Raw genomic sequence first — 22,022 nt, 5'->3', positions numbered from 1 at the left:
TAAGATTAGTTTCCCTCTAATAAAATACTTCGTGTAGATTATTAATTTGCTGGGCCCTGCAAAGTTATTAAAACTTAACTAACATAAACTGAAAACCAGAGAGGTAAGGGAATTGAAATAGAGAACAATTCAACTCTAAAACTTTAGAGTTGGTTTCTCTAGAGAGAATTTGTAAAATTCTTTATTCCACCCTTTGTTAAAATTGTTATTTCAACTCTTACATATAAACACATGTTTAGGTTTTTTGGGGTTCTTTGTTTGTTTATTTTTGAGACGGAGTCTCACTCTGTCGCCCAGGCTGGAGTGCAGTGGCGTGATCTCGGCTTACGGCAAGCTCCGCCTTACCAGTTCAGGCCTTTCTCTTGCCTTAGCCTCCCAAGTAGCTGGGACTACAGGCACCCACCACCACGCCCGGCTAAATTTTTTGTATTTTTAGTAGAGGCGGGGTTTCACTGTGTTAGCCAGGATGGTCCCAATCTCTTGACCTCGTGATCCGCCAGCCTCAGCCTCCCAAAGTGCTGGGATTACAGGCATGAGTCACCGCACCCGGCCCCTAGACACTGTTTTTAAATCAACAGAGGTAACATTAACATTTAGCATAGGATCTACCACAAGTTGTCTCCCAGATTGCTTCAGTATGTTTCTGTTAGGCCTACTATAAAGTAGAAAAATAAAGCAAATGGGTTTTGGGGTTTTTTGTTTTTGAAAAAAGGGTGAGTGGAAAAATCCAAATAACTTTACTTCCTTTAATAATTGTAGATGTGGCCGGGCCCGGTGGCTCACGCCTATAATCCCAGCACTTTGGGAGGCTGAGGCAGGTGGATCACCTGAGGTTGGGAGTTCAAGACCAGTCTGACCAAAATGGTGAAACCCCATCTCTACTAAAAATACAAAATAAGCTGGGCGTGGTGGTGCATGCCTGTAATCCCAGCTACTCGGGAGGCTGAGGCAGGAGCATTGCTTGAACCAGGGAGGCAGAGGTTGCGGTGAGCCAGGATCATGCCATTGCACTCCAGCCTGGGTAACAAGAGTGAAACTCCGTCTCAAAAAAACAAAAAAAGTAATAATAATTGTAGATGTTGAATTAATTTAAAATTCTAGATTTTTAAGTAGGGCAACTATCTTGAGAGCCAGCAGGCATTATTCTTAGACTTTCACTTTCAATCTCATAGGGAAACCCAGTTCATAGATTTAAAATTATCAATTAAGTAATAAAAATTTTAATCATTATTAACAGCCAAATTAACCCTGTGAAAGCAGCATTTAAGAGTAACTAGAAAATGGGAATTAGTAATAAAGCAAATAAAGAAGGGCAATAAATACAAAGCAGAAACTGTCAAAGATAATAGTCTTATGAACTGAAAACAAATGGAGAATAAAATGCTAGATATACTTTAATCAATCAAGTGATTCTTTCAAGTACAATAGTGCATCAATCTGGTAATAACTATGGTTTGACAGTCTCAAAGAAGTGAAAAATTAATACTCAAGAAAACAATTGTGAAAATAACCAGTTAGCAAATTAATGCTCAAGTCCAATTCCATATTCAAATAATAATAAAAGTCAATCAGTGGTTTATTTTAATATATCATTACAGTAAGAAAAACTCCTCTGAAATGTATGATATTTGAAAACAAACTGGGACAAAAATCTGCTTTATCTATGAACTTTCCACTAGAAAATACAAGCATACCATCGTTAGAGAACATAAGACATCAAAAGCCTTATGTGTTAAAACCATACTAAAACAATTTATCTAAATAACGAAGATCTTAATCTAAAAGATAGTGAATACATCATCATCATGAAATCTGGTTTTATGTGCTCTACAGAATACTTGGAGAACTGTTTTTGTTTTTGTTTTTGCTTTATTAGGTCACACAAACCAGAATGAATTGGCAGAAAAATGCTCTATATATTATAAAATAGCATTTACTACTTCAATTTAAATTCTTTTTACCAACAATTGTAGACCTTTTTGATGACACTTATTTTATGTATGTTTTAAATAAATTATGTACTTATTAGTACTTGATTAACCCTTCCTGCCTCAATATAAAATTACGAAACTTAGAGAATTACAGATTTTATCGTGGTCCCTGATATTAGCCACTTTGGAGAAGCTAAAAATTTGGCCATATGAATGATCCAATGACCCTTTAAATTATCTTTATATTTAATATTACGTGATCCTGCACTATACTGATTTAAAACATGCTTTTTGAAAAAATGTCTTAATAATGGAGCAGTAATCTTCAGTGTGTTTCAAACACTATTTGTACCAAAATCATGTAGGTGTTGGCAGTGGTTCTCAAACTAGGATGATAAAGACACCTGCAGTTTGCTTAAACACAACTGCTAGCCCCTGCCCCTGCTCCTAGAGTATCTGATTTAGTAGATCTGAGATGGGACCCTGAGAGAGGTTGCATTTCCAACATGTTCCCAGGTGATGTTGATGCTTTTTGTTGGGACCACACTTTTGACAATCACTGCCCTAGGGCATCTGGTAAGAATGCATACCTTTGGGCCCCATGCTTAAATTAGAATTTCTGAGATTGGGGTCTTCAGATCGGCATTTTGTCCTAGGCAAGTGTGCAAACCACAGTTTAAGAATCACTATGACAATTTGACTGGGTTAATTTGCCTATTACTGGCCAATGTATCAGATGTCATATATCATATAAATAAAAATGGAAATAATGTTCAATGACTAACCCCAAGCCTGATACAGTTCAAATGAACACACAGGGTTTGAATATAAATCCTGCCTCTGTTACTTACTAGCTTTGTGACAGTGACAAAGTAACTTTAATTCTCCAAGCCTCAGTTTCCTTATCTATAACATGGGAATAACACCCAAATTTTGAGGATTAACACTATTATACACAGAGTAAGCACAATAGTTAGCACACAGTAGGCACTCGATAAATACTAGCTATTACTTATTAAGAAATGTATGAAATATTTCCTTCAGTATCTGGTCAAAGCAAATTTTTTATTCACTTAAATGCAATAGTTACACTCCAAGGTAATAGAATAATAATACAATCTTGTATTCATTGCTCCCTATTCTGGGACAGATAGTGTTCTAAGAACCTTACATTTATTTAATCCTCATAAAAATCCTGTGAGGTAGGTAGTACTATCATCCCTAATTGACAAATGAGAAAATTGAGACACAGAAAGATTAAATAAAATTGCTCAAGGTTACAAAAACAGTAAGTGTTGGAGCAAGAATGTAAACCTGAGTAAGTCTGACTCTAGAACCCAGGATTCATCACAACATTCATTTCTTGTGAGTAAATCTTAAGGTTTTTGGATATTTATAGTAAACCATTTATACTTCTAGTCAAGTAACACATATGAAAATTCATGTCCACACTATTGTGAAGTGTTGTTCAAAGAATAAAATGAATGCCTCAAAATTTTGGCAGATAATACTACCATGATAATAGGTAAAAATTGGTGCATGTTTTCACTATGTGGACAGAGTAATCAATGGTTAGCCAACGAGAACAATATCCTCTCAAATATACCATTCGAGGAGTCATGATTGTGACATGTTTTGGCACAATAAATAGAAATTATTTAGCTAGCCAGGTGCTGTGGCTCACACCTGTAATCCCAGCACTTTGGGAGGTGGAGGCAGGTAGATCACCTGAGGTCAGGAGTTCAAGACCAGCCTGGCTAACATGGCAAAACCCCATCTCTACTAAAAATACAAAAATTGGCCGGGCGTGGTGGCACACACCTGTAATCCCAGCTATTCGGGAGGCTGAGGCAGGAGAATCGCTTGAACCCGGGAGGCAGAGGTTGCAGTGAGCAGAGATCATGCCACTGCACTCCAGCCTCGGGGACAGTGAGACTGTCTCCAAAAAAAGAAATTATTTAGCTAGACAGCAGAGTCAGTGGCACGACAGTCATGTAAAATTGGCATAATGATAAACATAAGGAAAATGTAAATCTTTTGTGCCATTAAAAATAATCTCATAGAAAGTCTGTAAAATATTCTGTTATGACACACTCAGTATTGCTAAAGATAATAAAAATACAAATTTTCTTTCAGAAACTCTTTAAACAGAGAGTCACTAAAAATAGAATGAAACATTTGTGAATGTTTTTGATGACAGCCTTGAATAGGTCGTTGTTAGAATTATCCACTGGCAAGACAATTATCCCAAAATAGTAAGTCAGCATCAACTTTCAGACTGTTATTTATAAGTTAAGTATCTACTCTTTCAATATATAACGTTTTTGTTTAAGTACTCTGCGTTTTCTATTGTTTTTAATTAATTCTTTTCAAAATCTTGCATTCAAAATAATCTTGCCAGTGTAACTAATAGCCACCTTGGATCCTAAAAATGAATGTTATAACTCTGCTTTAAACAAGTTATGAAAAGCACAAACACGTTCTCATCTCTCAACAGGATGAGAATGAAAGAAATCAAAACTATGTAGTTAGAAAGAGTTTAAAATAATCAATTTAAAATGTCACTTAGTAATCCCTGAGAGTGGCACTGATATAAGAAAAGCATCCTCAAATAGCATTAAATTTATTATTAGTTACCCATAATTAACAATGGGTAAATTTGGGAACAAATATTATAAAATACATGTTTACAGAATGCTATGAGTAAATTAATATTAATAGTGGAGAATTGTATTCAAGGGTGGGTAAACATATTTAGAAGAGAACCAACAGAGATTCCATAAAGGATTACTAATTCGAATCAAATATATGATATAGTCAAGGCCCATATAATTTTAAAGTACGGTTTTATTAAGGCACTTCAGGATAAATGCCAGTCTTATTTTAGCTTCTTTTGGAAGAAAAACTGCCAATTATAAATAATCATAGCAAAATTTTCATTAGACAAAAATTGTATGTGTTGGGAGGGGTTGGATCATGTATATCATACTGCAAATATAAACTCAACTCTTGAGCTGTATTAATAACACTGAGCAACAATATTTCTTTCTAAAATTTTCTTTAAGGCAGATCTGTTTATTACTAACATAGCACAGTGTAGTTTTAGCAAATTCAACTGTTTTAGTTTCTTAGTGACAATAATACAGATGGTCAAAAATAGACAACAAAATCTCTTTTCTAGTTCCTCTACCTGGCCACCATTTTAAAAACACAATTTCTTCTTATATATATAGATATATTTTTATATTACTGTGTCAAAACACATTTTAACAGACTTCGCAGGTCATTTAAAGCTTCAGTTTATTGTCATTCATGTGAAAGGTTTCTATATGGAATGTTCACTTAGAATTCCTCCCTGGGATTCCAGTGTTCAATGTCAGAAATGCAGAAGTCCTTCAGTGCAATGCTAGACATTTTACCTTTGTTCATTCGTGATTTTCTTTCAAGGGTTTCCTAACTTCACTTTTGTGCCTTCATTTTTGTTTGCTTGACTAATTTCCTTTAGTATATTTTCAGGTAAGGTAGCTTGATATCTGTATAAATAAATATACGGACGAAGATGATAAATGAGGTATTCTAACACATACCCAGTTGTAAAAATCAACATAGTGAAAAGAATCTGCAAGATCAGAACAGCAACCAGGACCCTCTACAGGAGGATAATAGTTGTAATTCCTGTACCAAAAGGTTCTAAGTAGATAACCTTTATTAAGTGGTGTTCTGGCACAAAGGGATGAAAAGGTTTTTTTCCAATGGCATCTCTGGAATCTCCTGCTTCTACATTTATAATTTCCATGCATCTTCCCAGTGCTAAGTCTTCAATGGAGAAATTATGTGTACACTTGTCTGTTTTAAATGCATCAACAAATCTCTTCAAGCCTTCTTTGCTTAGTAAATATGCTGCTCCTCCACTCATATAGCCCTGTTTTACAAAGGGTTTAAATCTTCTTCCACAGTAAATGGGTTCTTTAGAATCATATTTTGAAAGAAGCCATCTCAAATTGTCTAGTACAAAATATGTATCATCATCTGCTTTCAAAAACCAATCAACATCTTCTAAATGATGTTCATGAACATACTGAAAAGGTTTAATTGTTTTCCAGTAAAGCTGATCTCTGCCTTCTTTGGTTTTCAATCCCACAGCAGGGAAGTCTTTATTTTCTTCCGAACTCATAAAAAACACTTTGTGACTATGCTGGACCCAGGTAACTTTGACACGTTTGGCCTTTTTCTCTAGGTTTTGAGGGCCTGTCATAACCCAGCAAAGAATTTTAACTTGCTGATAGAGGTTTTCAGTGATGTCTATGTTCTCATCTTTACGTTGGCTAGAATCTGCATTGAAGTTCATTTGTCCTTCTAGATGATTCTGTCCATTATCATCTGAATGCCTCACATGAGGATCATTATGAAGAACATCAGACTGGGTGTCACCCTCTTCTTCCAACAAAATACTAAATAGCTGAGAACATAAAAGAAATCCTATTGCCGATCCATAGAGGAAGGTAAAAAAATTCAGCCAGGATTTAGAGGCCATCTCCAAAAGTGTATTTCTGACATCAGCCCCGGCTCCCTCTTGCCCCTCCTGGGGGGCAGAGAGGGCGACGACACAGGACTGGCGACCTTTGCTTCTCTGGGCACCCTCAGAAGTGGCTCCTGGCCCCTTGCCGAGGCTGCTAGCTGCCACCCAGATCATTCTCCAGCAGCGGCAGCAGAGTTTTAAATAAAATACAATCTGCATGTCTTCACATGCTTCTTTCTTCCTATTTGTTCACGTTTCTTCCATTTTCTGTCCTCAGAATCTCTCACCCTGTGTGTATTCTGAAATCTCTCTTTATGCACCCATATAGAAGTCTATCTGTTTAAAGCAGTTAGAGAGGCAAGACCATTCAAAACATGCTCCTCATGTAAGCCATGTGGAAAGAAAGATAGATGATGAATAGATGAGAAAGAGAGAGAGAGAGGAGTGATAGGAAGGAGACAAGGAAGGACTGAGGTATTGTTTATGTAGATCTTTTAGATATCTTAATAAGTGGGCTTCTGACTGTCAGTAGAAAAAAACTTTCCTGCCCTCATTTTAGATTCTATTAGGACCGTCAGTCATCCTCATCTTTGTACTTGTTATTTCTACATCATGCTTCCTCATTTCTCCAGAAATTTTCTGAACAGTTTCTAAGTTTGTGACCAATTATTTGCCTTGACCGCAACTTAGATTGGCTCTTTCTAAACAACCCCTAGGGAAGCTCCTTCTTTTCCTATTTCCTCGTTGTGCTGTGGTTTAGTGTACATTGCAGAGCCAGAAGGAATTGTGAAGTACATGCTATTCTGCTCCACACGTCTTCCTTTTCCCCCTGCCCTGTGCTTCACTCTGTGTCCAAATTCCTTCTAAACAGGTTTGGTGGCCATCTAGCCAAGAGAGGTCATCTTCAGTGACAGGAAGTTCACTATTTCTTGAGATGACCCAGTCCATTTTTATAAACTCTAATAATAATTAAAATACCTGTCTCTCTCACTCTCACCCACTGCTATTTCTAACTATGGGAGTCTCATAGAGCAATTTAACCATAAAATTGTTTGCATAAAAGCCTTTTGAAAAACAATTCTATTTACAATGGTATGAGAAAGAATCAAATACTTAGGAATAACCAAGGAGATAAAAGACAGGTACACTGAAAACTACAAAGCATTGCTGAAAGAAATTAAAGAGAACACCAGTAAATGGAAAGACATTTTATGTTTCATGAATTAGAAAACTTAATATTATTAAGATGCCAATACTACACAAAGCAATCTACAGATTCAATATAATCTCTGTCAAAATCCCAATGATGTTTTCTACAGAAATAGAAAAATCATCCTAATATGCATATTGAATTTCAAGAGACCCCAAAATAGCTAAAACAATCTTCAAAAAGAACAGTTGGAGGTTTCACACTTCCTGATTTCAAAACTTACTACAAAGCTACAGTAGTGAAAACAGTGTGGTACTGGCATACAGACAGACATATAGATCAGTAGAATAGAACTGAAAGTCCAGAAATAATCCCATACATTTATGGTCAACTGATTTTCGACAAGAGTGCCAAGACCATTCAATAGGGAAAGAATAGTTGCTATGACTTGAATGTTCCCACTGAAAGTTGTATTGAAATTTAACTGTCATTGTAACAGTATTAAGAGGTGGTGCTTTTAGAGGTGATTGGGGCATGAAGGCTCTGCTCTCATGAATTGATTAATACTGTTATATTAGGAGTGCGTTAGAGATCTCTGGCATGGGTGTCTGATAAAAACAATGAGTTTGGCCTGATTTCCTCTTCTGTCTCGCATGCTCACTTCTGCCTTTCACCCTTCTGCCATGAGATCATCCTCACCACATGTTGGCACCATGCCCTTGGACTTCCTAACCTCAAGAACCATGAACCAAATAAGTTTATTTATAAATTACCCAGTCTATAGTATTGTGTTATAGCAGCAGGAAACAGACTAAGACAATAGTATTTTCAATGAATGATGTTGGAAAAACAGGATAGCCACATGGAAAAAAATGTATTTGAACCCTTACTTTACACCATATATAAAAGTTAACTCAAAATGGATCAAAGACCCAAACATAAGACCTAAAACTGTAAAGCTCATAGAAAAAAGCATATGGAAAATCTTCATGACACTGGATTTGGCAATGATTTCTTGACTATGACATCAAATGCACAGGCAACAAAAGAAAAAATAGACAAATTAGACTACATCAAAATTAAAAGCTTTGTCATCAACTATCAACAGAATGAAAAGGTAACCCACAGAATGAGAGAAAATATTTGCAAATCATATACCTGATAAAGGTTTAATATTCAGAATATATAAAGAACTCCTACAACCCAGCAACAAAAAGCCAAACAACTTAATTCAAAAATGGGCAAAGGATTTGAATAGACATTTCTTGAAAGATATGCCTATAGCCAATAAGCACATGTAAAAATGCTCACTGTCACTAATATTAGAGAAATGCAAATCAAAGCCACAATGAAATACCACTTCACCCTCATTAGGATGGCTATTATTTTTTTAAAAACCAAACAATAAATAATAAGTGTTAGCAAGGAAATGGGGAAATTGAGACTCTTGTGCACTTTGGTGGAAATACAAAATGGTGCAGCCGTTTGGAAGACAGTATGGTGGTTCTTTCAAAAATTAAAAATGGAATTATCACATGATCCAACAATTTCACTTCTGAGTATATACCCAAAAGAATTGAAAGCAGGAATGCAAAAAGATTTGTAGACCCATGTTCACAGCAGCATTATTCACAATAGCCAAAAGATGGGAATGACCCAAGTGTCCATTGACAGGTAATGAATAAACAAAATGTGATGCATACATACAATTAAATATTATTAAATCTTAACAAGGAAGACAGTTCTGACACATTCTACAACATGGATGAACCCTGAGGACATTATGTTACGTGAAATAAGCCAGTCACGAAAGGACAACGGTTATTGATTCCACATACGTGAGGTGCCTTTAGTAGTCAAATTAATAGACAGAAAGTAGAATTGTGGTTTCCAGGGACTGGGGACAGGAAAGAATGGGAAGTTACAGCCTAATGAGTACAGAGATTTGAAAGATGAAAAGATGAGTTTCAGTGATGGTCACACAACAGTGTGAATGGACATAATGCCATCGAACTGTAAGTACACTTAAATGGTTAACATTTCAAATTTTATGTATCTTTTACCACAATTTTTTTTCTTTTTTTTTTTTTTTTTGAGATGGAGTCTCGCTCTGTCACCCAGGCTGGAGTGCAGTGGCGTGATTTTGGCTCACTGCAAGCTCCACCTCCCGGGTTTTCGCCATTCTCCTGCCTCACCCTCCTGCACAATTTTTTTAATTAAAAAAAAACTCTAACTATCTGAAGGCTACTATCATGACCCCATGGAATAATCTTCAGAGTAGACACATTTATTTCCTTCAACCATTCTTCACGTGACTTGATTAAAGTCCATTCATACCTCTAGTCACTCACCTCTGAGTGTTCTCCAGCCACTATACCCCTGTTTAATTGAGACCATAGACCTCAATATGACACTGACCAGTTAAGAATGGAAAAGGCCTATCACTGCCCTCAATATGGCTACTAGATTTGGTAATTCAGCCAGACTTCCTCCTAATTTATTACAACGCTGTTTATTTCTATAGAGCTAATTTTCCAACTAAAACTCCAAGTTCTTTTTTAAAACGTTTTATCGGTCAGTACTTTTTCAGTGATTAAAAAGAAAATCCAAATGAATAAAGAAAATCCAAATGAATACACAAAATCTATGTAAATTGACTTAAGCTGAAGGCATCACATTACTTGACTTCAAATTATACTACAAAGCTATAGTAACCAAAATAGCACGATACTAACATAAAAACAGCCACGTAGACCGATGGAACAGAATCGAGGTTCCAGAAACAAGTTCACACATTTACAGTCAACTCATTTTTAACAAAGCCACCAAGACATACATTGGGGAAAGAACAGTCTCTTCAATAAATGGTGCTGGGAAGACTGGATATCTATATGCAGAAGAATAAAACTAGACCCCTATCCCTCACCATATCAAATCAAAATGGATTAAAGATTTAAATATAAGACATGAAACTACCAGAAGAAAACACTGGGGAAATGCTTTGGGACATTGATCTAGGCTAATATTTCTTTTTTCTTTTTTCTTTTTTTTTTTTATTGGTGGGGGGAGGTGTAGGGGGGCAGAGAAAAGCTCTCCACCTTTCTCTGGTAAGAGAAATATGTCACCAGGTGGCTTCCAGGTTCATGGATGGTAGAATAAAGTGACAGTATTGTTCTCGACAACCCCAGTCAATATATCAAACGTATCATTGCTTCTCATGGGCTCTAATTGGGTCACATCCCTGAGTCAGTCTCCAAGGCCAGGATAATGCTAGTGCTGAGTGGCTTAGTTCTAAGCCACGTGTTCTGCCCCTGACCAGGGATATAGTCAATTCCACTGAATCAGCCTGAGGGCTAGAAGAGGAGAGGAAGTAGTCCCTAGAGAATAAACAGGTTAATCTTATCAACAGGGAGAGGGGAAGTTGAGTGCAAAAACTACATACTTAACCACCCTTCAATTAGTTCAACTGGATATTTTGTGGACTAATATATTGTTACCAGGGGTCCTTGTTCTTAGAGCTCCGAAGATGGTGGCGGGCCACTTCCAAAACGGTGAGCCACTTCCAAGATGGTAACAAGCCTCGTGTTCTCTGACCTGGGGTTCTTGGCCTCACGGATTCCAAGGAACGGAATCTTGGGCCATGTGGTGAGTGGTACAGCTCTATTAGAAGCTGTGGGTCACGGAAGAGAACCTAGAACCCAGTGACTGGTGTTCAACTTGATTAGGATGAACCTGAGCACTTAGCCGTGAGGGATCAATGGCAAGCCTTTAGCCCGATTGGGAGCGGCAATGGGCGCCTTGCTGGATCAGGAGCACAGTGGACACCCTGCCAGATCCAGAGGGATATAAGTCAGCGGCGGGTCTGTGACAGGGGCAAACAGCAGTGGTGGACATGAGCGAAAGCTCAGCTCGAGCGGTAACAAACACGGACCAGAAGAGAGTGCAGTTGCAAGATGTAATAGAGTGAAGACAGAGCTCCCATACAAAGGGAGGGGACCCAAAGAGGGTAGCCGTTGCTGGCTCCAATGCCTGGGTTTATATCGCGATCATTGTCCCTCCCACTGTGCTCTCAGGCAATAGATGATTGGCTATTTCTTTACCTTCTGTTTTTTCCTAATTAGCATTTTAGTGAGCTCTCTTTACTACCTGATTGGTCAGGTGTGAGCTAAGTTGCAAGCCCTGTGTTTAAAGGTGGATGCAGTCACCTTCCCAGCTAGGCTTAGGGATTCTTAGTTGGCCTAGGAAATCAGCTGGTCCTGTCTTTCAATATGTTACTCTACGTTTAGCCCTATTAAACACCATCTAATTAGATTTCTGGCAAGATATTTGGGGATCATAATTCTATCAGGCAATGCATTCATTGTTTCTCTCAGCTGTATGTGGTCGACAGTGTGATGAATGTGCCTTGCATATTTTAATGCACTCAGTGATGAATGGATTGTAAACACATTTATGTCTGTTATATAGGCACATTATATAACATATGAACAGGCTATTAAACACAGAGCTCCTCAGCCTACCACCAGGATCTTCTTCCTGAAGTGATACCACCAGCATCTTTGGCTGTGGTCACACAACCAGATACCAGCTCCATTTTTGTCCTATTTCTGGGCCCTATTTCTTGTGCCCAAATATATTGTGAGAAATCTTAAAATGTCTAGAGTCCTGGGAAGTTTCCTAATGGAGATTAACGTTCTGTGCAATTTATGAAGTCTTTGTCTGATCATCATCAACAAGAGACTATTTTCTCTACATGTCCCAGATTTCTAATGCTTTCTAAACACACCAAAAAAAATTTTTTTAAGTAGCAATAGTCATAGCAAATATATACACTATTATATGCCAGGCCTTGTTCTAAAAGCACACAGAATTAAATATTAACTTATTTCTTTCCTCACAACAAACTTATAAGAGAAGTAGGTAGTTGTCATAATTATCATCATTATTACCTTCATTTTAAAGACAAAGAAACTGGCCAGGAACAGTGGCTCACGCCTATAAATCCCAGCACTTTGGGAGGCCAAGGTGGGAGGATCGTTAGGAGACCAGCCTGGGCAACATGGCAAAACCCCATCTCTACAAAAAATACAAAAATTAGCTGGGCGTGGTGGCGCGTGTCTGTAGTCCCAGCTACTCAGGAGGCTGAGATGGGAGGATCACTTGGGCCTGGGAGATCAAGGCTGCAGTGAGCCAACATCACGCCACTGCACTCCAGCCTGGGTTAACCAACGAGACCCTTTCTCAAATAAACAAACAAACAAACAAACAAAATGAAGAAACGAAGGCCTGGAAAGGGGATGGCCCAAATCCACACAGCTGGTCAGTGCAAACTGGGACTGATACTGAAGTTGTCTGGCTCCATAGTCCTTGTGCTCATCACAGGAGTAGCATTTGACCCGGACACTCCTCCTCTGTCACTTCTGGCCCCCAGGCAAATGTGCAAGTGAGTCCGCCTAAAACAAACACACGAAAACAACAAAATAAGTTAGGGAACAACCACTCACTTTACAAAACAGTTTGTTGTCATAAATGAAATATTTCCAATAACAAGTTCCTTTGGGGACAGACAGGTCAACCGGCTAAAAGTCGCTTATGACTTCCCAAAAATACTGGGACAGAGAAACCGAGGCAAAGGGTTAGGTCCACTGCCAACTAAAGATCAATTAGAACTGAAAACTAAAAAGTATCTTTGACATAATGTCCACATTAGCAGAAAAACACAACTTAAAAAAACCTTTTTCTCTTTTTTTTTTTTTCTGGAGATGGAGTTTCGCTCTTGTTGCCCAGGCTGGAGTGCAGTGGCACTATCTCGGCTCACTGCAACCTCTGCCTCCTAGGTTCAAGCAATTCTCCTGCCTCAGCCTCCCAAATAGCTAGAATTACAGGCATGCGCCACCATGCCCAGCTTATTTTTTGTATTTTTAGTAGAGATGGAGTTTCTCCATGTTGGGAAGGCTGGTCTCAAACTCCCAGCCTCAGGTGATCCACCTACCTCAGCCTCCCAAAGTGCTGGGATTAAAGGCGTGAGCCACTGCGCTTGGCCAAAAAACGTTTTCTTACACACATATTTTTTCCCTGGACAATGCTATGCTTTCGGGGCAGAGGAGGCGTGCATGGGAGGAACTGTGTATGAGTCGATCAGCACAGCCTCTCCCTGGAGGCCTCCTTTTGAGCAGAACTCACCTCCCAGTCCTCCCTGTGCTCCACTTAACCACAGGTCTTTGTTTGTTTGTTTGTTTGTTTGTTTGTTTGTTTGTTTTTGAGACAGAGTCTCGCTCTGTCACCCAGGTGGGAGTGCAGTGGTGCGATCTTGGTTCACTGCACCCTCTGCCTCCCGGGTTCAAGCGATTCTCCTGCCTCAGCCTCCCAAGTAGCTGGGATTACAGGCGCATGCCACCACACCTGGCTTGTTTTTCTGTATTTTCAGTAGAGACAGGGTTTCACTAAGTTGACCAGGCTGGTCTTGAACTCCTGACCTCAAGTGATCCGCTCGCCTAGACCTCCCACAGTGCCTGGATTACAGGCATGAGCCACTGTGCCTGGCCCCACTTGATCTATAGTTCTGTTGTCGCCTTTTTGTTTGTTTGTTTTTTAAGACAAGGTCTCACTCTGTTATCCAGGCTGGAGTATAGTGGCACAATCATAGCTCGCTGCTTAAACTCTGGGGCTCAAGCGATCCTCCTGCCTCACCTTCCTGAGTACCTGGGACTACAGGTACCCACCACCATGCCCAGCTACTTTTTAAAATTTTTGTAGAGAGAGAGTCTCACTGTGTTGCCCAGGCTGATTTCGAAGTCCTGGGCTCAAGCCATCCTCCCACCTCAGCCTCCCAAAGTGCTGAGATTACAGACGTAAGCCATTCGTTGACCGTGTATTAGTTGGTTCAGTTGTGCCCAAGGCACAATGCAGGTGGCTACAAAATTCAAAGGAGTTGCCTATAGTTCTGTTTCCTCCGGGAATTCCATCTCATGAAATCCCAGGTGGTTGAAATGAAGAGACGTTCATGAAGGGACAGCTTGCAGAGATGAAGCAGGGCTGAAAGGATGAACTGGGGATGCTGAAGCTCCACAGACTAACATCAGTGGGAAGCGAAAGAAGCATGGGAGGGGACCGTTTTATCAGGGAACCCAGTGAAACTGACTCTGTAGAGAAAGAGACTGGCTCTGCCAAGAAAGAGCCTCCTGGTGGGAGAGAAGTGGCTCCTGCCGAACACTGCACTAGGGGAAGGCAGGAAGAAATGTCCCTTCTCTCTCTTCTCCCCACGAGGCTCCTGCCCGTGCCTTTCATGGGCAAGCAAGAGGGTGAGGGAGCCTGGGTGGAGCACTCAGCAAGGGTCAGTCCTCAGGGTACAGAATAGGGTGGGAAAGGCCGGCTCACTCTCTACATCTGGAGATCAGAGAACAGAGAGCACAATGTCTCTTTCAAAGGTGGTAAACTGAGTCATTGAGAGTACAAGGAACATGCTCCAGATCAAAAAGGGCAATGCAGAACCGAGATGAGGGCCCCACTTTCCTCTCTGGGCTCACTGACTTCAAGAAGCCTGAATGCCTGGGAAGAATCAGAAAATCTCAAATGACATCCAATCCCTCAGGTTCCTTTCCAGTACACAGCGGTGTTACAAATGGCATGAGTGATCCTCCTTTCTTCAGAAGTGGTGAGGGAGTGTGTGGCCAGGATGACTCAGTCTTCTGCCTGGATTCACTTGAGAAGTTTTAATGAATCACTTGTGTGGGTGAGGACTTGGGTATTGTTATTCTTTCAGTGAACTGGCTCTACACACTAACATTGTGTCTGTTTGATGCATGAAGGTGACTCATCCGAGGAAGTTGACCTGACCATGGTTTATCAGGCAGCCTCTAATGGAGATGTCAATGCTCTGACTGCAGTGATTCGGGAAGACCCTTCTATCCTAGAATGCTGTGACGGTGAAGGTGAGATATGTATGCATTTTGAATCCAGAATGTTCTGCTCTATTTTTTTAGAGATGGCCTTCAGACATGAGCAATGTGAATAAATGTATATCTGACCAGCCATTTTGATACTGTGGCTATGTGCAGATACCTTGGTATTTCTTTAAATAAGGGGGTTAGACACAGAGTTTCAGATTCTTTTACATCGCCTCTTATGAGGAAGTCATCATTTTGAGTTTGTTTTCAGTATCTTTGTATGAATGACCAAACTAGATAGGTCAAGTAGTTAGAAAAGGGTACGAAAAGAGTAGGCTATTTTTGGTAGCAATGGATCTTAAGAAAATGTGACTGTAAAAGGCAAAAAGCAAGGATTTCTGCTTCTGAGAAGATGGAGTAGATGCATTTCTTTCGTATTATTTCTGCTAAATACAACTAAAAACCCTGGACATTATATATAAACATAACAAGACTCTGGAAGATGGAGATAAAATGACAGATGAGCTGAGATCTCCTGACTCAAGGAATGACATTGTGTAAGTGCCCAGGGTTTTCTTTTTGCCTCGTTAATCCCAGAGCTGATGCTGAAGAAGCTGGCAACCCAGAAATGTCAACAGGCACAGACCAAACAGCAACAAAAACAACAAAAGCCTTCTCTCTCTGGCAAAAGGACCAGGAAAGGAACAGCCTAGAAAGACAGAACACTTTTTAGACAATAAGTCCCTACTCCAGCCAAATACCACAAAAAGCCATGGGGCTCCAGCCCCACTCATTCCAGCAAAGACTAAGTAGGAAACCTGGATTTCTAATGCCACCTTGCAATAATGAGGTGGCACCCCTTTACTTCCCCCTTTACAGCAGTGCCCATGGAAGTCAGCTAAAATAAAAGGTTTAATATCAGGAATGTCATAATATAATACCCCAAATGTCCAAGTTTCAATTACTTGTCATACCGAGAAACAGGAAGGTCCCAAACTGAATGAAAAAAAATCAACAGACGCCGATGAAAGACATGTTAGAATTATCTCACAAAGATTTTCAAATAACTGTGACAAAAATGCTTCAATGAGCAATTGGAAAACATGCTTAAAACTAAAGAGAAAAATAGAAAGTCTCAGCAAAGAAATAAAAGACATAAGGAAAAACCAAATGGGAATTTTTAAAAATCAAAGATACAATCATCACAATGTTAAAACTCAGTGAATAAGCTCAGCAGCAGAATGAGGATGCAAAGGAAAGAATTAACGAACTTGAAAACAGAACAGTAAGAAATAGACAATAAGAAATAGATAATCTGAAGAGCCCTATAATTAGGAAATTGACTTCATAATTTTAAAATCCCCCCAAAAAAAGATATCTTCAGGACTAGATTATTTCACCAGAGATTTGTGATCCTCCCACCTTGGCCTCCCAAAGTGCTAAGATTATAGATATGAGCCACCTCACCTGGCAGATTTCTACAAACTTTTAAAGAATAACCAGCATCGATTCCACATAATCTCTTCCAAAAAAAGAGATGAGAAAACACGTTTCAGTTATGTTTATGAGCTAGTATTACTTCACTATCAAAACCAAAGACAATGTAAAAAAAATAAGCCTGTACACCAGTAGTCTTCATGAATGTAGATATAAAAATCCTTAACCAAATATTAGCAAATAGCATTCAGTAATATACAGAAATAGGCTGGACATGGTGGCTCACGCCTATAGTCCCAACACTTTAGGAGGCCGAGGCAAGCAGATCACTTGAGGTCAGGACTTCAAGACCAGCCTGGCCAACATGGTGAAACCCTGTCTCTACTAAAAATACAAAAATTAGCCGGGTACGGTGGCATGTGCCTGTAATCCTAGCTACTGGGAAGGCTGAGGCACGAGAATTGCTTGAACCCGGGAGGCGGAGGTTGCAGGGAGCCGAGATCTCACCACTGCACTCCAGCTAGGTGACAGAGCGAGACTCCATCTCAAAACAAAAACAAAAAGAATCATACACCATGATCAAGTAGGGTTTGTTTTAGGGATGTTAGGGATGTAAGACTGGTTCAATATTTGAAAGTCAATGTAATCTACCAAATTAACCAACTAAGGCAGAAAATCACATGTTCATATCAATTAATACAAAAAAAGCATTAGACAAAATTTAACACATATTAATAATAAAAATCTCAGAAAAATAGGAATAGAGGAGAGCTTCTTCAACATAAGGAAGAGTACCTGCTACAACAACAACTACAACAACAACAAAACTCTAGAGCTAAGGTTTTACTTAATGGTGAAAGTTTGAGTGCTTTGCCCCTAAGACCTGGAACAAGGTGTGAATGTCCACTCTCACCACTCCAATTCAGCATAGTGTAATATGAGTGCAAAGGGGCAAGAAAAGGAAATAAGAAGCATACATCTTTTATTTTTTTGACAGAGTCTCACTCTGTTACCCAGACTGAAGTGCAGTAGCGCAATCTCCGCTCACTGCAACCTCCACCTCCTGGGTTCAAGCAATTCTGCCTCAGACTCCCGAGTAACTAGGATTACAGGTGCCCGCCACTGCGCCCAGTTAATTTTTGTGTTTTTAGTACAGACAGGTTTCACCATGTTACCCGGGCTCGTCTCAAACTCCTGACCTCTCAGGTGATCCGCCCACCTTGGCCTCCCAAAGTGCTGGGATTACAGGCATGAGCTACTGGCCCAGCCAAAAGTATACATCTTGAAAAAGGAAAAAAGAAACTGTTACTTTTTGCACAATTTGTTTGTCTTCATAGTAAATCCTAAGGAATCTACCAACATACTCCTACAACTAAGTGAGTTCAGCAAGGTCACAGCATACAAGATCAATATACAAACATAAATTTTATTTTTGTATACTAACAATGAACATGCAGACATCAAAAATTTATAACACCATTTAAAATCACTCGATAAAAAGAAACACTTAGGTGTAAATACAACAAAATATGTACAGAACTTGTATGTTGAAAACTATAAAGTGCTAATTAAATAAATCAAAGATCTTAATAATTGGAAAGGCATAACATGTTTGTGGCTCAACATATTAAACATGCAGTTCTCTTCAAATTTGTATACAGTTTTAGTGCAAATTCTGAGGAGACATCTTGGCATAAGACGGAGATCACAATTTCTACCAAACCCCAGCAAGATTTTTTGTGTATATAGACAAGATTAGCTAAAATGTGTATAGATATACAAAGGAACTAGGATAGTTAAAACAATTTTGAAAAGGAATAAGGTGGAAGGAATCAGTATACCCAATTTCAACTACATTCAAGCTACATGCTATAGTTTGAATGTGTTCCCCCAAATTTCATGTGTTGGGAACCTGGTCCACAATGCAGTAGTGTTGAGAGGTGGAACCTTTGGGAGATTATTGGGATTAATCCACTCATGGGTCATTGTGGGAGTGGGTTAGTAATCATGGGAGTGGGTCTGTTATAAAAGCTAGTTTGGTGATCTCTCATGAGCCCCTTGCCGTGTGATACCCTGTACCACCTCGGGACTCCGCAGAGAGTTCCGACCACTAAGAAGACCCTCACCGAATGTAGTCCCTCAGCCTTGGACATCCCAGCCTCCAGAATTGAAAGAAATAAAATTCTTCTCTTTATAAATTACCCAGTCTTGGGTATTCAGTTATAGCAACAGAAAACAGACTAAGACAGTACAAAAATCAAAACTAGCTGGGTTAATACATCTAGAGTATTCAGAGTTATGCCTGATACATAATAAACACTCAATAAATACAAGCTATTATTATTGCTTTTGGAATTTCATAACCATACTGTAATTACTTTGCACCACCCAGGACAAGACAATGAGTCTCAAAGTGGCTAAGTTTCTCAACCAAAGTTTCATAGCTAGTAAAATAGCTAGGAACTGGACCCAAATATTCTGTGTCCTTGGTTAGTGCTCTTTCTGCTCCTTATCTTATACTGCAGATGTCTTAAAGTTCTTGGACACTTTACCACAAAAGCAAAGTGGATCATTTAAGGACACAAGATGCTGAGGCTACCTTCCTGCACACCTTACTTAACTAAGTTGCTCCACCCTTTATTTTGTGTATTTTATTTCAAATATAAAATATTTCAAACATAAGACAAAGTACAGAGAATAACATGTCAGGCCGGGCGCGGTGGCTCAAGCCTGTAATCCCAGCACTTTGGGAGGCCGAGATGGGCGGATCACGAGGTCAGGAGATCGAGACCATCCTGGCTAACACGGTGAAACCCCGTCTCTACTAAGAAATACAAAAAAAAAAAAATAGCCGGGCGAGGTGGCGGGCGCCTGTAGTCCCAGCTACTCGGGAGGCTGAGGCCGGAGAATGGCGTGAACCCGGGAGGTGGAGCTTGCAGTGAGCTGAGATCTGGCCACTGCGCTCCAGCCTGGGCGACAGAGCGAGACTCCGTCTCAAAAAAAAAAAAAAAAAAAAAAAAAAAAGAGAATAACACGTCAAACTGCTATGTAACCAACACCCAGAATTTAACAATTTTGACAATTTGCAATTTTTTTCCTGGATTTTTTTTAAAGGAAAAAAGTTACAGAGCAGTTAAAGGCCCTTTTTATCCTTTTCTGATTCCACCCCTTTTCCCTTCATTCCTTTAAAATAACTAACCACTATTCTGAAGCTGGTGTGTATCTCTCCTGTTTCTGTTTTTCTGCTTTGACTACTTTTCCTGGGTTTATAGCAATCTGTTGTTATTTTGATTTATAAAATTTACATAAATAATAGTGTATATCTTTGAATTGGCTTTCTTCACTCAAAATTATGTCTTCAAGATTTATTCAAGTGGATCTGGATTAACTTAACTTGGACATTTTTATTGCTCTATGACACTTCTTTGCATAAATCTAACATAATTTATGTATTTCTCTATTAACATTCATTTATGCCATTTCTTGTTTAATTCTTCATTATCATCTTTGATTATATCTCTTTGTTCATCACTGTGAAAGTTTCTTTATGAAATAAACTTGGAAGTGGAATTACAGGGTTATAAGGTATGAGCACCTATAATTTTATGAAATGTTGCCACATTTATCCCCCAAACTGGTTGTCCCAACTTACACTTTAACCAACAGTATGTAAGAGTTCCCCAAATCCTTGACAACACCTGGCATTTCAGATGTTTTATAATTGGTAATCCAATACGTATGAATGTCATTGAGAAATGACATTGAGAAATGTAGAAATATGTATTCTCTAATTATTTGAGAGATTTATAATCTTTCATATGTTTATTGGCTTGTGTCTGCTGTCTCTCAAATTGCTCCTACATTGTATATTTCTTTCTGATTCAATTATTGATGTTATTTATTTAGTTAAGCTCATAATTTTTTCTTGGTTTTATGAATTAAAATAACCTCCCAATCTGTAGCTGGCCTTTTCATTTCATTTATGGGATCTTATGTAATACAGAAAATTTTAATTTGAATATAATTTAATTTAATAAAATGTTTTCTTTATAGTTTGCAGTTTTTATGTCTTCTTCAGTAAGGCCTTACTAGTCTTAATGTTATAAAATATATTCGTCTATATATTTTATAAGTTGTTAAATTTTGCTTTTCATATTTGAAAAGTATTTATGTATGATGTGAATTTTAGATCTAATTTTAATGTATCCCTTTTGTATAGCCAGTTTCTCAGCACCATTTATTGAATACCTTTTTTTTCCTACTGATTTGTGATTACACTTTGGTCATATATTGAGTTCCTCGATAGGTCTAAGTATTTCCTGAACTTTTTCCTCTGTTCTGTTGACATATTTATTGTTTTAATTACCATGGCTTTATAATCTTGTTGGTTCAAAAAGCAATAATCGTCTTTAGTTCTACTGTAAAATTGTCTTGAAATTTTTTTGGCACTTTAAACTTCCAGATAAATTTTAGGATTTTTTTCAAGTTTCACAACAGCTTTGCTGAGTTTTTATTAGACTTGCAATGAATGTATAGATTCATTTTCAGGAAATTGATGGCTCTATTATATTGAGTCTTCTCCGTCATAAACATAGTATGTCTTCCCATGTTTAGTTCTTCTGTTATGTCACCCGATAAGTTTTATACTTTTTATCCACATAAGTCTTGCTCTTCTTCAGTTAGATTTATTCCTAAGTACCTTATTTTTGTTGTTGTTGCTATTGTTTTTTGTTACTTTTCCCATTGCTTTTGTTTAAGGAAGACCTTTTCTTTTATATATGAATTTTATATACAGGAACAATGCTGTACTCTTATTTGTTTTATTTTGAGGGTTTTTTTCCTTCTATTTTCTACAAGGACAAATGTACCAACTTAAAATAAATTTTGGAACCCAATTTGGAGATAAATCTGTCATTCCTCCCTAAACCTCAGTTAGAGACACGTCAGGAAAATTATTTTAAACTTAAGAAATACTTGGGCCAGATGCAGTGGCTCATGCCCATAATCCCTGCACTTTGGGACATTGACGTGGAAGGACTGCTTGAGCCTGGAAGGTCAAGGCTGCAGGGAGCCATGATCACACCACTGCACTCCAGCCT

At 38.6% G+C, this 22,022-nt stretch overlaps 1 protein-coding gene and 1 pseudogene across 1 annotated transcript in view; one reads left to right on the top strand and one right to left on the bottom strand.

Moving 5' to 3' along the window:
- Positions 1-22,022, top strand: part of ANKRD55 (ankyrin repeat domain 55) — a 143,862-nt gene that overhangs the window by 28,501 nt on the left and 93,339 nt on the right. Inside the window, exon 2 of the mRNA XM_028849443.2 lies at positions 15,409-15,531. Within this exon, the coding sequence (XP_028705276.2) occupies positions 15,409-15,531 (123 nt within the window). The remainder of the gene's footprint in view (positions 1-15,408; positions 15,532-22,022) is intronic.
- Positions 5,374-6,465, bottom strand: LOC707587 (glycoprotein-N-acetylgalactosamine 3-beta-galactosyltransferase 1 pseudogene; annotated as a pseudogene).

Source organism: Macaca mulatta, chromosome 6 (genome assembly GCF_049350105.2).
Source record: "Macaca mulatta isolate MMU2019108-1 chromosome 6, T2T-MMU8v2.0, whole genome shotgun sequence".
Classification (NCBI taxonomy): Eukaryota; Metazoa; Chordata; class Mammalia; order Primates; family Cercopithecidae; genus Macaca; species Macaca mulatta.
Note: the sequence above shows the minus strand (reverse complement) of the source record. Positions and strands in the feature narration are given on the sequence as shown.